General features: G+C 50.3%; 1 protein-coding gene across 10 annotated transcripts in view; it reads left to right on the forward strand.

Annotated features, from left to right (window-relative positions):
* Window positions 1-17,338, forward strand: part of Cracd (capping protein inhibiting regulator of actin dynamics) — a 221,457-nt gene that overhangs the window by 193,865 nt on the left and 10,254 nt on the right. For all 10 annotated transcript variants that reach the window (XM_085836770.1, XM_029477878.2, XM_029477876.2 and 7 more), the window contains 4 exons: window positions 4,164-4,328; window positions 6,637-6,705; window positions 10,130-10,312; window positions 11,495-14,321. In XM_085836770.1, the coding sequence (XP_085692896.1) occupies window positions 4,164-4,328; window positions 6,637-6,705; window positions 10,130-10,312; window positions 11,495-14,321 (3,244 nt within the window). The remainder of the gene's footprint in view (window positions 1-4,163; window positions 4,329-6,636; window positions 6,706-10,129; window positions 10,313-11,494; window positions 14,322-17,338) is intronic.

Genomic DNA, 17,338 nt, shown 5'->3' on the forward strand with positions numbered 1-17,338 from the left:
TCTTCCTAGAACAAGTTGTTCTTTGAGAAAAGGATTCACTTCTGAGATGGAAGGGTCTGCAGTTTGCTCAAAAGGGCAGCACTTTTTTCCCCTCTCTGTGGTTCGTGCTTACAGGCATGGTTTGGGAGGTAGGGAAATGGCTGCAGAAAAAAAGAATCTGATCAATTCTAAACACTGGCAGTGCAGAGAGCTGCAGGATACAATGTGCTTGGCACTTCCACACCACAGCATCCAGCCTCATAAATATGGATGTGCGTTCCTGCCGTGTCACTCCCGAGCATTCCATACTACAAAATGGTCCAAATGAAATGGACAAAATATAGTTCATTTCTGCTCACATTCCAGCTGCAACAGTAGCTCCATTCATAGCCACTAGCAGCACACGGAACGATTTCCACTCTCCTCTCCCGCTATAGCTGCGATGTGTGCACAGACAGAGCTTGCAGGGGAGATAAACTCCAGGGCCAGCTTATAACAGCCTAATTTTTCAGTTGTTGCTCACTCTACTGTGGGTCATTCCATGACAATGTCCTGAGCAACTGAAGGCAGTAAAAATAATTTATCCACATATGACACCTCACCTCAACTTACCAGATGGATTTGAGCAGTGATCTCTTAGTTGCCAATACATCTTACAGAATGTCACAGTAGCCCAATCTCCTTTGAGTCACCTTAAGGAGGCATTTGGAGAAGGGCATGTGGCAGGATGTGAGAGACGGGTCCTTGACTGCCAGAGGCCCAACCACGTAGAGTACTGGGCTCCAAGCCCTGCCCCAACCTGGGCCCACCAGCTCTTATGTGTGCACAGACAGAACTTGCAGGGGAGATAAACTCCAGGGCCAGCTTATAACAGCCTAATTTTTCAGTCATTGCTCACCTCTACTGTGGGTCATTCCGTGACAATGTCCTGAGCAACTGAAGGCAGTAAAAATAATTTATCCATATATGACAGAGGCCCAACCACGTAGAGTACTGGGCTCCAAGCCCTGCCTCAACCTTGGCCCACCAGCTCTTACCTAAAAACCACAGGACAGAGACCAGCCCTGTTCCCAGTCTCCATCACTGCTGCTCAAAGTTCCTCTCCCTCGGGTCCCCAGCCACCAGCCGGATTCTGTGTCCCATGGGAAATTTCAAGTTGGCCTTTACACTAAAGAGCACCTTGCCATTCTCATTAGCCAGGGCATTGTTTACGAACACAGCAGCAGGCTGGTGCTCTCCTTCCCGCTCCCTTCCCCTCATCTGTGCCCCAGGTCCCCAGTTGCAGAAACCACTGTCCTGGGATCCACTCTGCCCTTGCTCCACGTTTGCTGTCGCTGTCACATCTCCCTATCTTCCTTTTCATCCTTTCACTGTCATCTTTTAACATCCCTCTGCCCATTTCCCAGAGTGAGTCTGTGCACCGCCCCCTCCCTGCCCCCACCCACACCACCCGTCCTTACCCCATCTACCATCTGTTCTTCGCTTGCCCTTCCCTTTCCCGATTGCAGCCACGATGTTCATCTTGTTGTTGGACTTTATCTCTGCCTGGGCTGTGACTGTGTTTTGCCACATTCTTTCTTGCCTCTTAAGCATCAGAACTAGCCAACAGCCATACTCTAAAAGGGAGCCCTGGTCACTTTGAACATACCCAACACAAGTAGCCAAGGTGTGCAGTGATGGATGGATGGATGTGCCAGTCGCCTGGCATATGTCTATATGTATTATACACATGTATTGGATTTCCCAATAGTCCACAAATTCATCCAGTCCTGATTCATCAATTGAAATGGAAGGAAAGCTCAGCCAAGTGGTGAATGCTTGTAACTCCCACCTTCAGGGGATGCAGGCAGGAGGATCAAGACTCCAAGGCCAGCCTAGGCTACATTAGCAAGATGCCGTCTCAGAAGAGAGAAAGAGAACCCACCCACTCCCATCTCATCCCGGACTCTGCCAGTGGGAGTCTCCCCAGTCCAAGGAGATTTCAAGCAGTGTCAGGCTCATGAGCAACACTCCTAGGGAGGGCTGAATGGGGAGGCCACAGGAAACACCCCTATCCCCTCTCTCCCCACATCTCCACCCTCTTACCCCAGGGCTGCAGAGGAAGCCAGGCCTGTGACTGTGACTCCGTGTCCTCTTGTCTGACTCCATCGGCTGTTCTAACTATGCTGCTTACTGACCTGCTTAGAGCAGATACTAACTGCTGGTTCCTGCTAGACTTGTTTTTGGAAAACATCCTTTTTTCAGCAACCTGCAAACTTTTGGGGGGCTGCTGAAGCTTTCCTTCTCTGGCTGAATGGGGGCTTTGGGGGTGTGCACTTTTCCTGTGAAACCAGGGGCCATGTGCAGGCTGAAATCTCAGCAGACATAGTGCCAGCCCTTGCTCCTGACCTGGCATGCTGGGTGGCTGGAAGGGGGGGGGGTGCACTGTGCAGAGAGGGGAGTCCCCGGGCTCAGCTCTGTTATGCATTTCACTGCTCGGTGGGCAAGCCTGGGGTAGGGGATGGGCTGGCTGGCCACGGGTGGACTTGGTCCCGCTGAGTTCTAAGGAAGAGGAGACATATCCCTCAAGGAATTCTTTTGCCAAGGATCTCTAGAGAAATATTTTAAAAATGCCACCTCATCTCCTTACATAACTGTCCCTGCAAGAGGGGAGCACGCTCTCAGATTTATGAGAGCTGGCAGGAACTGCAATGGCCTTAACCCTGGAGGTTAGTTGTAAAGACCTAGGCTCAGATGCCTTTGGGTCTCCACCCCCACCCCCCCAGCCTTCCCATCAATTTGAGCCAGTCACCTCTCCCTGCAGGAACCTGGGCTGGGTTTTGCAAAGTGAATGGGTTTGTTCTAGCTTGGTTTCCTGTTGCTATGCTACAACACTGACCAAAAGTAAGTTGGGGAGAAAACTGTTGATCAAACAGGTTACGGTCCATCACTGAGGAAAGCCAGTGTAGCAACTCAGAGCAGGAACTGAAGACCTTGAAGGAAGGCCACTTAAGTGACTCCAGTTCACCTAACCTTATACAGTAGCACCCAGAACTGACTGCTGAGCCATGCCACCACCCACCCTGGGCTGGACATTCCTCCATTAACAATCAAGAAACAGCCGCCCCCCCCAAAAAAAAGATATGCCCACAGGTCCATCTGGTGGAGGAAATTTGTCAGTTGAGGTTCCCTCTTTCTGGGTTGCTCAGGAAAACTAACAAGTGCAGGGTTGGAGCAGATGCTAAATCTCATATTGGAAGCTCTGTTAGAACTATCAGCCAGGTTAAAGCTAAATATCAAACTGCATTACACTTGAACCATATATGAATATTGCTCTAGGGCCGTGGTTCTTGGGGGGAGGCAGTTTACCCCCCACCCCAGAAGATGCTGTCCACATCTGGAGATGCTGGCCACATCTGGAGCCAGTGGTTTTCCTTTTTAAAAATGGCCTTCGCCTAATCTACTGTTTAGATTACTGTTGGCAGCCCCCTTCAGCTGCCCCTGCCGCTGTCGCCTGCCAGTCATCAGTCCTTCTGTGGCCCTTTTCTCCCTGCCCCCACCCCAGGTTCCTTGCGGTCCCCTATTTCATGATAATGTCATTGTAGCAAAGAAAGAAAACTGGACCGTCTCCATCCCTGGTGCGATTTCCACATTTGTCAAGGGAAGTCTTGTTGAACCTGGGACTTTCCACACCCCAGCCGTGACCCACTGTGAGCCTGAGCATGTGGCTTTGACATGGCCTTCACAAGCTAGGGGGAGAAGTATAAAAACTCACGGGGGAATGTGTACCCATCCAGAAGTGGCTACGGAGTTCATGTTGTACCCACCCTAAGAGTCTTGGTTCCCCCCCACCAACCCATTGGTCCTCCATTTCATGTATCTATCTTCTGTATGATTTCTTCACACGTGAAAAAGATTTTAGACTTATACGTGGTGGGTCAAAACAATTAAAAACATGTATTTCCAACCTTGGTTCTGAAATGTGGTCCCCGTACCTACTGGGCACTGATACAAGAGGTGGCTGGAGTTTTCAAAGCTTACGGCTCTTAAATGGAAACAAGTGGACTCACTCTCAGACTGCTTCGAGGTTCCTTGGCATGGCCGTGCCTCTCTCCCCTTGCTGCTTCCTGTCTCTGCCGGGGAACCTGGTCCTGGCTATACAGACCTTGGCTGTTTCAGTATGCCTTCCCTTTGTTTCTCCCCAGCGACAGTTGGGCAAGAATATCAAGTTTGGGCAGCGGCCATCAAACGCCATTCCCATGAAGAAGGCAGGCAGCACAGACGCTAGCTCAGAGGAGGACTTCGTCCTCACCAGTCCCATGGAGATTGTGACTCAGCAGGATATTGTCCCCTCAGACTCGGAGAACAAAGTAAGTCTCCTCCAGGGGGAGTTTTGATTCTGATGAGCCAAGAGAACAGGGTATGGGGCAGTGGGCGGTGGCATCTGACAAGCCCACAATCAAGGAGGTGGGGAGGAGTTTTTCTAATGCTTAGACTGTGAGGGAACTGAGGGTGCTGAGGACCAATGAGAAGGATGGGGAGGAGGAAGGTACAGGCCCTTTGCAAATGCTCTTGCCCAGGGCCTACTATTCATCCTTCCAGGCTTGGGTAGATGAACTGTTCCTGGATAAGGGGGATGGGATGCTCTTACCTGACCTCACCCCACCAAGCTGCCTTGTCTCCTCTAGACTTCTCATTCATAGCCCCCGTCTATATCTGTTCTTGTAAAATTGTTTCCGCTCCTTCTCTAAATGCTGGCTTCTTTGTATCTAAAACCACATGTTTCCACATGGGTCTCCTCCAGACCTGGAGATGCCAGCTGAGCAGTGCTGACCAGTTATTGGTCAAATTGGGCTAATTTAAGACAGATGGGAAAGAAAGCAGTGGGGTTCTGGTGAGATAGTGACACAGGCCAGCTTGAAGTCACCTCAACCTGGAAAGCCAAACTCCAGCACCTCGATGTCTAAATTTGGTGTGTTGACATTCTTCAGTGAGTGCTTTGAATGGATCCTGAATTCTGAGTTCTTGAGCAGCAGAAGGGATTGTTCAAAGAGTGGGAACCAAGACAAGCAGCTTGCAGTGAAGAGGGACAGTCCATCCTACTGCCACTTCTGCTGAGACCAGGCCGTGATGACCCCTAGTACCCACCTGTTGACCCATGCATGGATGGTGGGTGAAGCAGGAACCAGTGTCCCGCCTTCCTCATTGATTTTAAAGTGTTCTTCCTCACCTGTCCAATTTCAGACAGCAGCACCCGCAGCCATCGCTGTAACACGGAACTCATGAGGACTGAAGACTGTCCTTGCTATATGACTTATGATTTCACAGTGGGAGGCCCCGAGGCCTCAGGAGAGAGGGAGGCTTTGTTCAGCAGACTTTATCTTAGGTGTGGGTGTAGAGAGATGAGTGAGATTTGTCACGGGAGGGACTCTGGTGGCTTATATCCTAAAGAGAAAGTGTTACAGAGCACACAAGTCACCATGCAGGTAAAGATTGTTTCAGATCAGGCAAAATGCTGCCTCCCGAGAACCGGACAGTAAGTAACTTGGTGGGAGAGAGAGGTTGGGTTTTTTCTTTTAGACGTGGGCTTGGGACGAGACCAAGGGATGACGAGATGGAAGAATATGCTAGGCACAGAAGTGGGCTAAACAGGAACACCCAGAAGAAAGCCGGCTTCTCTTGAAAAGAAGACCAGGAAGCTGGTTGCGTGTGGCTGGATGAGTGCTGAGGAGGACAGGTGCCAGGGCCAGATGCTGGAAGCCTGGTAAACGGGGGAGTCCTGTTTTGAATTCTGAATAATAATGGCAAGCAAGAAAGTGTCTAGAGCTGACTTGTGTTCTTTTTAATTTCAATTTATGTGTGTGTGTGTGTTTCCATACCATGGCACATGTGTGCAATTCACAAGACAGTTCATAAGAATAGTTCTCTCCTGCCTCTGCTACCTTACAGGTTCTGGGAACTAAACTCAGGCCATCAGGTCTGCTGCACCGGCTCATTAGTTCATCTCACCCCAAGTCCTGACTTGTGTGTCTAGACACCTTTTAAAATGGGCAGCATAGAGTGGACCGGGCAAGCTGACACACTGGCATAAGGCCAAAGTATAGGCGCCCCATCCTAAAGATGTATGTGACCTGGGGATGTCTCAGGGCAAGCCTGGTGCGTCTCCCTCGGCTTTCCCTCCCTGGTCTTTCTTTCACTGTCTCAGGCCAGCCCTTTGCATCTGGCTCCAGGGGCGGGGGATGTGGGGTAGCTATCATCTTTTGTCTTCGCTGTCTGAGTAGGAGTCTCACGGGTGAAAGGTAGGAAGAAGGCTCCCAGCAAATCCGAAAGCTCCGAGGTTGGAGCTATGTGTAACATGGATGGATTTCCCAGGCTAGGTGGCTGCCAAGTAGCCCCTCGGCTTCTCTCAGGCTTTGGAAAGGAGCAAGAGGGCTTGAGTCTGGGAACTAACCCGGTAGGAAACACGCTGACCTCAGGAAATGAAGAAATGTGGCAAAGGTAGTCCAGTTGCCACAGTGATCCCTGTTGGTTTCAGGAGAGCAGATGTTCCTCCCCCACCCTCCACCCCCCTCCCCGAGTGGAGCAGGAGGCCACCCTGATCAGGCATGGACTGTGCAGGTTGTTTGCCCAGCACTTCCTGTCCCCACGTTTGACCCCAAGTGCTCTCTTCTTTTCCAGTCCAGCGATACACCAAGTTCCTCAAGTCCTCTGAATCTACCTGAAGCCGGAAGTGACATGGAAGAGAAGGTAATGGGGTTTAACTTTTTTATCTAGACTTTTATATCCTTTTTTTTTAATCTGCTGTTTTCATTTTCTGTTCATAAACCAGAGCAACCAGTGGCAGAGGTTAAAGCAATCGTTTCCATGGCAACACAACTGCTAGACTTCTGAGCCCTGCTCCTAAGAACAGCCATATTCCCATAATGCCTTGGGAGTTTTAGACAGTGATAGTTTCCCTATATGCAAACAGATCTTGTACTTCAAGACACTGTTAATCCGTTGAGAAGGGCACTCTAGGATGCCTGCGGATACTCAGGACTGTTAGGAAGTCTTCTATTGTGTACAATGTACAAACCTCAAACCCAACTCTATCTTTCATTGCTTTTACACACACTCACCTTTAATATCACCTTTATTATTAATTTGTGTGTGTGAGTGTATATTGAGTGTGTACATTAGAATGTATATGTGTGTATATATGTGTATGTGTGTGTGAGTATATGTGTGAGAGTGTGTGTATGTGTGAGTATGTGTGTGTATGTGTGTAGGTAAGTGTGTGTGAGTGTGTATGTGTAAGTATGTGTGTATGTGTGTGAGATAGTGTGGGGGAGTGTGTGTATATCTGAGTTTCTATGTATATGTATGTGTGTGAGAGTGTGTGTATGTGTGTATGTGTGTGTGTGAGTGTATGTGTGTATTCGAGTGTGTGTACATTAGAGAGTGTATATGTGTGTATGTTGTGTGTATATGTGTATGTGTGTGAGAGTGTGTGTATATGTGTGTGTATGTAGATAAGTGTGTGTGAGTGTGTGTGTAAGTATGTGTGTATGTGTGTGAGATAGTGTGGGGGAGTGTGTGTATGTCTGTGAGTGTGTGTGAGTGTGTGAGAGTGTGTGTGTGAGAGTGTCTGTGTGGTGGGTGGGTGGCTATGCTTATGCATATGCATAGAGAGGATGTCAAAAGCCCCCCTCTCTCACTGTGTGTTTGTCTCTGGAGACAGGGTCTTTTCTCTGAACCAGGAGTGAAGTTGACCGGCAAGCCCCAGTGTTCCTTCTGTCTCTGTCCTCTACCGCACTGGGTTACAGACACATGAATGCCCATGTCCCGCTATTTACATGGGTGATGGGATCTGAACCTGGGTCCTCGGACTTTCCTACAAATCATTTCCTCCCACATGGCCTTGGGATTTTACCTGCCGTCTGAGGCGTCTTAGACCCTTCACCCAGAGCATGCGTCCTGCAGGGGCTGGGTTTCTCTGATAAGAATCTTCATCCCTACTTGGGGCAGGCCTTCTCTGAGGAGACTGCAGGGTGACAGTGACAGTGACCAGCTCTGCACCCATGAGGGGGTGGCTCTGAACAGTAGCACTACTCAGACACAGACGAGGTTCAGTGGAGATGTCTAGAAACAAAGCCTAACACTGAGATCTCAGCTTTGAGTGTCCCGCCCTGACTTCAGTCTGTCACAGTGGCTCTGCACCCCCCCACCCCCCCAACTCCCCCTCCCATCATGTACCTCTTTGGGAAATAAATGTTTAATTCGTCTCCGAACTTTATATCTGTTATAAGAGCAATCATAAACAATTGAAAGCTGGGGCTTGGTGAGATGGCTCACTGTGACTGCTCTTCTGAAAGTCCTGAGTTCAATTCCCAGCAACCACATGGTGGCTCACAACCACTCGTAATGAGATCTGATGCCCTCTTCTGGAGTATCTGAAGACAGCTACAGTGTACTTAGGTTTAATAATAAATAAATCTTTGGGCCGGAGCAAGCAGGGACTGAGCGAGCGGGGTTGACCGGAGCGAGCAGAGGTCCTAAAATTCAATTCCCAACAACCACATGAAGGCTCACAGCCATCTGTACAGCCACAGTGTACTCACATGCATAAAATAAATAAGTAAATCTTTTTAAAAAATAAACAGAGCTGGCCTGCCACAACCCCTGCCCCACCCCCCCCACCGCCCCCCACATCTGGCCCCTCCCTATAGGCAACACCCTGACCTCCTCCTCCTTTGGCTGCAGAGGTTAAGCAAATATTTAACCTCTTAAGAGGTTAAGAGGAAATATTTGTTCCATACTTCTTAATTCCTGAATTTGTACTAATTAGTTTTTGCTGATTAGAATTGTATGCTTATTTGGCCTTTTTTTATCTTTTGTGAATAAATATGGAAGGTAATTGCAAACCTCACGGACTTTACACATACCACAGTGCACAGTTCACAAGCCCGGCCCTGTCCAGTGCTGGCCTTTGTGCACAGAGCTAGTGGTGAGACACTGAAAGAGAGCGGCGAGAGCGCCCCCTGCTGGACACTGGCATAGGCACGCTTTACACACTGGATGTCTACATTCTCATAGTTACTGGTGTAGCTTCCTACAGTCATTCAATGCATCTTCTGAGACAGAGACTGAACCATGGCTGCTAGCTTCTCTGGATGTGTGAAGTTTGTCTAAGGCTTCGGTCTTTTTTTGTAAAGATTTATTCATTTTATGTTTTGTTCATGCGTGTTTTGCCTGTGTGTATATGCATGCCTGGTGCCCACGGAGGTCAGAAATGGCTATCGGATCCCCTCAAACTGGAGTTGTGGGCCACCATGTAGGTGAACCCAGGTCTTTCCTGTTGAACCATCTCTTCTGCCTCTTAAATTATTTTTTGAGGCAAGAGTCTCCTGTAGTCCAGGCAGGCCTCGAACTCAGTACATAGCCAAGGGTGACCTTCCTGATTCTCCTGTCTCTATCCCCGCAAAATACTAAGATTACAAGTGTGCCTCCACGCTGGGGTGGGAAGTGGTCTCTTAGTGAAGGTGTCTTTATTCCAGAACTGCAGCTCTCCCAGCTTCCTCTCGGGAATGACGCTTACCCCTGGGCCGTGTTTTTGCCACTTGGTGATTTCTCACCAGAGCACTTCATTAAATTTTTGCGAGTTTTGAGTGAACATGTCAAAACATTTTTAAACTTTTAACAATACTCATATTCTCTGACAGTTTCATATGCGTATCTGTATCTCGGTCATACCCATCCCCCTCTCCTTCCCTTTCCTCCCCCCCTTCCCAGCTTCTCCCATTACTATCTCCCCCCTGCTTCATCCCCTGCTCTTTTTACACAACCTGCTGAGGCTTGTTAGAGGTGTCCCCCATGCCCATAGGTGCGGTGCCCTCTCTTGTTTCTCTGGCCGGCTCTGTGCCCCTTTATCCTCAGCAAGCAAAAGAAACTCCCTGGCTTTCTCCCACCTCAGAAGCTACTAAGGAACTGGCTGTGATTTTTCAAAATTTTGTATTGTGGACTGAATTTGACTCAAAAACAAAAAATCAAAACAAAACAACAACAACAACAAAAAACACATCCCTTGGGCTAAGCCGGGCAAACAGAGCCTAGTGGGTAGTGCCTTTGTAGGCTTCCCTCTGGGTTGTATTCTGATCCACAGAGACGTTTTATATCTTACTCTGTGTTGTAGGTTGCTCCAGTTAAACCCTCTCGGTCAAAAAGGCACTTGTCTTCAGCCGGCACCATCGAAAGTGTCAACCTCGATGCCATTCCCCTGGCCATCGCTCGTCTGGACAACAGTGCTGCCAGGCACAAACTCTCTGTGAAGCCAAAAAACCAGAGGGTGTCAAGGAAGCACAGGTGGCTTGCCCAGGTAGGTGACGTGGCTCAGCAGGTAAAGCAGGTGCCCTTCCTGGCCGGGCCCTAATTCTACCTTCCTGTTGTGCGACAGTAGAGAGAGCCATATAGTACATTCTCGTTCTTTCCCCATCAGGGACTTGAGTGTTCGAAGTTTCCAGGGACCAGGCGGGGTCGCTTAACCTCTGCAGCCAAAGGAGGAGGAGGTCAGGGTGTTGCCTATAGGGAGGGGCCAGATGCAGGGGGCGGGGGTGGGCGGGCAGGGGTTGTGGCAGGCCAGCTCTGTTTAGCCAAGGTTTTTTAGGGTTTGGCCTTCTAAGTTTCAGGAGACAACAGTAAAATCCAAATCCCCCTCCCCTTTTTTTGCTCATCTTCCTAATGCCAGGCTATTGTTTTCCCTGGTATTAATCCAAACTAAGAGAAATAAATTTGGAAATGGCAGATGGAGGGTCTAGAGGGCAAAACAAAATATATTCTTTTCTCTGTTCCCGCTGCTCCTCTTGCTTTGTATAACCAGTGCCTACATTCACCAGGGAAGGAAAACATTTTGACTCTCTATATACTGTTTTATCCTACCGTACATACATACGATAAAGTTTAATTCCTAAATTAGTTATGCTAAAAAGATTTACAGCAATAACAAATTAGAACAATGTAAGACCTACGGTACTAAGTCATCTGAACCATTGTTTCTGGAGATTCAGCTGCCCTGAGCATTCAGAAACGGTGGGAGTAAAACCTTTGATAAAGAGGGATACATTTGTTATCACTGTCATTGCTGTTACAAATATCTGACAAAAGGAACTCGGGAGGGTTTACTTTGCCTAATGGTTTAGGCATACAGTGACCCAGAAGTCATAGCAGCAAGGCAGCAGTCACATTGTGTGCACAGTTGGGGAAACAGAGAAGGCATAGCGCTCAGCTTGCTTTCTCCCTCTTTCTCCTTCCAACACCCCAACCACCCACATTTAATCTGGGCCTTCCCTACCTCACTTACACTGTTGTGGAACCACCCAAAGGTGCATTTCCATGATGATTCTAAGTGCAGTAAGGTTGGCAACGAGAGCTAACCATCAACGGGCCGCTGCAAGGGCTGCTGTGTCTAGTCAGGACCACCTGCCCTCTGGAGGTTAATGGCTGGCATGTTGGTTAGGGAGGTGTGGGAAAATGCTAATCGCGCTTCCCTTCCCCATGCCAGGACCGACAGAATGAACGGGGCAGCTTTGAGAGTCAGTCCTCCCTGGACCAGAACGGGCAGCTAGGAGAAGACAAGCACATTTGGCACGGAGAGGAACCAGAACCTTTGGAATCCCACGAAGAGAAAAGACTGCACGAAGAGTATTGGCGGGAACTTGAAGCCAAGTGCAAACGACAAAAAGCCGAAGCCGCTGAGAAGAGGCGCCAGGAAGAGCAGAGGCGGCAGGCGCTGGAGAGGAGGCTTTGGGAGGAGAGCCTCAGACAGGAGCTGCTGGAGGAGGAGGAGGAGGGGGAGGAGGAAGAAGAGGTGAAGGAGAAGGGGGAGGAGGGCGAAGAGGTGGACCTGCAGCCACGGGCAGGGAAGGCACCTCCAGAGGAAGGGCACCAGTCTTGTCCGGAGGAACAGCGCTGTGCAGAGCAAGAGCTGGGGGGAGCCGACGATCCTGCCCTCCTGGAGGCAGAAGAGCGCAGGCGTGAGCAGGAAGAGGCCGAGAGGCAGGCGGAGAAACTGAGGCAGCGCGAGACTGAGAGGCAAGAGGAGGAACAGAGGCAGCGCGAGGCCGAAAGGCAAGAAGAGGAAGCGAGACAATGCGAGGCCAAGAGGCAGGCGGAGGAAGCAAGGCAACGCGAGGCCGAAAGGCAAGAGGAGGAAGCAAGACAATGCGAGGCCGAGAGGCAGGCGGAGAAACTGAGGCAGCTCGAGGCCGAGAGGCAGGAGGAGGAACTGAGGCAACGCGAGGAGGCTGAGAGACAGGAGAAACTGAGGCAGCGCGATGCTGAAAGCCAAGAGGAGGAACTAAGGCAGCACGAGGCGGAGAGGCAGCGCGCTCAGGAGGAGGACGCCAAGGGGATGCTGCAGGAGGAGGAGGAGGAGGAGGCCAAGCGCATAGAAGAGCTGAAAGGAAAGGAGACACCAGAGCCGCTGGTGGAGGAAGGTCCGCAGAGTCCAGAAGGAGAGAGCCAGCCTTGGCTAACGGACGACGCTGACCAGCGAAGCCCACTGCAGCGGGACCTTGAGAAGCCAGGGGAACGGGAACGAGAAGACCTGGAATCCGCAGGGCAGAGAGAGATCGCGAAGGAGCCTAGAGGAGAGGGCGAGCCGGCCGAGCAGAGCGGAGACTTGGGCGCGCACTGCGGTGGTGTGGACGGGGAAGGGAAAGAAACCGCTCAGACAGACAGTCCTCAGCCGCAGGAGAGACAGATGGAAGGAACACCGGCCCCGGAGGAGAATGAAGCTACTGCGGCAGACATAGACCGGAAGGTGGAGGAGCTCCGGTGGCAGGAGGTGGACGAGCGGCAGACCATGCCCCGGCCTTACACATTCCAGGTATCCTCCGGGAGTAGGCAGATTCTCTTCCCCAAAGTCAACCTGAGCCCGGTAACACCGGCTAAGGACGCGGCGAGCCTGGCCCCAGCGGCCCAGGAACCGCCCGCGCCCCGCGGTGCCACCTCACACGCCCTGCCATCAGCGCTGAGCATCCCACACACGGCCATTCTGGTCACCGGAGCGCAGCTCTGCGGCCCGGCGGTCAACTTGAGCCAGATCAAGGACACAGCATGTAAGTCCCTCCTGGGGCTGTCAGAAGAAAAGCGCCCTATGGACGTCCCCACTGTGGAGTCCAGGGCCGGCAGTGGGAAGTCCAGACCTGCCCCAGAGTCACCAAGCAATGCGGCCGCGCTAGCCGAGTGGGCGTCCATTCGATCCAGAATCCTGAAGAACTCGGAGGGCGACCAGCGTGGCGACAGAGAGCCGGCCAGAGCCGGGGACGAGCCAGCGCCTCGAGCGCGGTGCGATTCCCGAGGGAACGTGCGCAGGACGCCGCCAGTCAACGCCAAGTTCTCCATCATGCCTGCCTGGCAGAAGTTCTCAGACAGCGGCGCAGAGACCTTCAGGCAAAGCCTGGACGGGGAGAGCGGAAGGAAAAAGCCGGGGCTAGCACCCAGCGAAGAAACAGCACCCCAGCCTCATGCAGCGGCTCAGCAAGAGGTAAGCCAGGAGCCACCAGACACCACAGACGGATGCAAATTTGCCAAAGACCTTCCATCTTTCCTCGTTCCAGGCCTGCCTTCTCCGCAGAAAGCTGCGTCCCGCACCGAGTCCACGACCACTTTGGACAGCGAGACCACAAGTGACGTGGGAAACCCAGACCCTGCGATGCCAGGAGGCGAGGAAAAGGCCTCGCCCTTTGGAATAAAATTGAGAAGGACCAACTATTCCTTGCGCTTCCACTGTGACCAACAGGCCGAACAGAAGAAGAAAAAGAGGCACAGCAGCACAGGAGACAGTGTGGATGGGGCCACCCTCGCAACTGGGAGTGTCTCTGGAGAGAGAGAGCCTGAAGCCACGTTCCTCAAGCATGGCCCATCCCTTCCCCAGGAGAGAAAGCCAGCTCTATCCCCTCGGAAGGACTCTGCTGAAAGCCATTCTAGTGGTCACTATGTTGCTGTGGCCCAGTCTGGTCTACCACCAGGCAGTGGCCAGACCCCAGCTCCAGAGCAAGACAAGGCAGTAAGCAAAATGCCATCCATGCAGAAGCCGGCCCTGGCTCCCAAGCCTGCCAGCCAGACCCCACCTTCATCCCCACTCTCCAAACTGAGCAGACCCCACTTAGTAGAGCTGCTCACTAGGCGAGCTGGGAAGCTCGACTCCGAGCCCAGTGAGACTGCCAAGGAGAGCAGTGATAACCAGCCACCCTCACCATCACTGCCAGAGGCGCTGAAGGGGCCGAAAAGGAATGAGAAAGATTTGCCAGAAAAGAAGCCAGCTTCCCCACCTCTGCCAGCAAGCCAGTGGCACAATTCGCTAATTCCTGAAACAGGTAGAAAAGGTGTGTGGCTGGGGATTGGATGTGGCTTCATTCGATGGGGAGGGAATTGAGAGGGAGCCCACGGGAAACTGGTTCTGGGAACACCTCAGTTAGGAACAGGTTTGCCCCAAATCAGTCCCTTTACATTTTATACATTATTTGAATTGGAATGTGGTCCCAGTTAAACGCAGATATCGTTAGCCAGTCTGTAGAGATGATCAAAAGTAGAATTTCCTAGACCAGTGTCTGCCCTTCAGTCTGGGTAGTAGAGGCAGGAAGTTAGAGTTCCAAGCTCTGCTGTGCTAGGTTAAATGCAACTTAACATCCTTTTCCGCATACTGCAGACTTCCCGTACAGAAACGTCAGAACTGGCTGCCTCTTTCTTCATACTAAACATTTGAAGCAGCTAAATTGGCTTTCATGCCTTTTAAGAACGCTCACCTAATCTTCCCAGAGACAAAGTTTGGATGGTGGCCAGGGAATTTCTCCTTTGAAGTGTTTAGGTGTGGGGTGGTTTCTGCTTCCTTGAGAAGTGTTAGCTTGGTTACTTATCTTACCTTCATGAAAGCCCCTCAAGTCCTGCTGTGCCACGTGTGTGCTCGAGTGTGCTATTGCCAGAAACCATAGGTGGATCTGGTTACATCTCTGCAGTGTCAGAACTGATCAAATAACAATAAAGTCACAAGAGACATCAGTTTTGTTGCTAGCCATTGCCAAGTTGTCTCTACTTTCCTTGGGTTGGCCATTGGCAAACCAAGATCTCTTATTCCAATCCTAATTACTGATGTTAAATCTCCTATCGAAGATTACACGTCATAAAGTAAATACATGCACATGTGTGCATGCACCTGTGCAATGGAGTACCTATAAAACGTTAACTCTCAACAGTGTTCTGGGAATCCTGAGAGGACTTACCGGAGGCAGAGAGCCAACACAGAGTTACAGAGTAACCAGATAAGAAAACAAGAAGAAAGCCAGTAGGAGGGGCTGAAGAGATGGCTCTGGTTCAGAATACTTGTTGCTCTTAGAGAGGACCATGGTTGGATTCTCAGCATGGCACCCCACACCTCTTTGTAACTCCAGTTCCAGGAGATCCATCACCCTCTTCTGGCCTTCATGAACTCTACACACACACACACACACACACACACACACACACACACACACAGGACTACTGTCAAGGAAGCAGGGTTTCAGTTAACGAAGCCTCAGACCTTAGAGTTGAGTCCAGCTGCAGAAACAGCTGTAGGTGAAGGATCAGAGAGCCATGGAAGGACTTCAGCATCTTTATGGGGGACAGGCGAGCAGGCTGGGTCCTTCTTCCATGTGATCCGTTCTATAAATCCTCAGGCTTAGTCTTTTCTAAGATGATTTTTAACAATGCCCATATGTTCCTAATCTACTGGTGATCGATTTCCAGGCAGTTCGTTTTGCTTTTAGGGAAAAGTGTATCCGTCTGCCTCTTGGGTAGTGCTGGACCAGGGATGTCTAAATGTGTGCGTAGGATGCAGGACCATCTTACCTCTGTATTTGCACTCAAAATGGAGTCACCTAGGGCAAGCCACAGACTGAGAGCAGCCACAGTAATGATAGGGAGTAACTTAGGTATGGCATAGCAGGGTCTCAACAAGTCTTTCCCGGTTTTATTTTTACTTTTTAGCAGGTTGTTGTTGTTGTTGTTGTTACCTGGTCAGCCAGTCAGCCACGCATTCATAAGGATGGGCTCCAGCAGCCCAAGGTCATTCTTTAGTTCTGACAAAGTGTGCTTCTCAGGCTGTGGCAGGCTGGCACTCCAGTTGGATCCAGGTACCTTTCTCTTTAGCACCTTTCTTCTCCACTTTGTTTTCCTTCATCCATTTCAGGAAGCCAGCTCTAGTCTTAGGATGCTTAACATACCCAACATGCAGATTCATTCTCTTGACAAGAATTTTGCCCTTGCCGGGAGCTGGTGGCACACAGGAGGCAGAGATTGGTGGATCTCTGAGTTCAAGACCAGCCTGGTATACAAACTGAGTTCTAGGACAGCCAGGGCTGCACAGAGAAACCATGTCTTGAAAAAAGAAACCAAAAAAAATCTTGTCCTTGATTTTCACCAGTTTACACCAGTACCAACAGCATGCTGGGCAACAGCGTTAGACTCTTCTAGTTTCGCTATGGCAACATTTATGAGGTGTGACTTTTTAACAGTATCTATCCCCTTGATGTCTACTGTATCACCCATCTCATAGTTGTGACCAGAAGAACATATATAGGGTGCTTCTCCTCTCTTCCCTTTTTTGCCATTTTGGTGAACCTACTGAAAGATGGTGGTGGTACATCCCCAAAGAGCAGTCCTCTCTAAATGACCCATCTGCCCCACTTGCTTTTCTGGGTGGGCATGAGATGTTGATAGTAGCCTGTAAATTCTTGCCTGTAGTGACTGCTGTTTGAAGGGTGAACTCATTTTCTCATTTGGATGTTAGCTCTCATGCCTGCAAAGTCCCTATCAGCCTCTTCTCTTCTCCAGGAAGAGAAAGCTCATTTCTCTTGGACATGCCTTAATTTTCTCTCCAAAGCTATTACCATCCCTGTCATCCTTCCTGGTGTTCAGATTTTGGATTGTCAGACTCCAAATTAAATAGGCTGGGCATAGGGACTCAGGACCCCCAAGAGCAAGTTCTTAGCATAGGGGAGAATTATTTGCCCCAGAGGGACAAGAGCAGGGGATAAGAGAGGACAGGAGACAGAGGACAAGAGAGAAGGGGGAGGGGGCAAGGGAGAAGGGGGAGGGAAAAGGGAGAAGGGGCGGGATGTTTGTCTCAAAGAACAAAAGACTATCTCTGCATAGAGAGGAGATGGGTATGGAACATAGGATATTTATATAAATGGCAATTTATAAAGGTAAAGGGGGAAACCCCGTGTTAGGATGAGGTGTTTAACTTTAATTGGGCATGTTAAACTAGGTAAGCCAAAAGGGGCCTTTTGATTGCTTGATTTCAATGCTTTGCTAGCTGGACCTTGTAGTCAGCCTCAGGAGGAGGAAGGAGCCACATAAGGGA

Source organism: Mus caroli, unplaced genomic scaffold, assembly GCF_978045245.1.
Source record: "Mus caroli unplaced genomic scaffold, Mus_caroli_1 scaffold_4, whole genome shotgun sequence".
NCBI classification, from domain to species: Eukaryota; Metazoa; Chordata; class Mammalia; order Rodentia; family Muridae; genus Mus; species Mus caroli.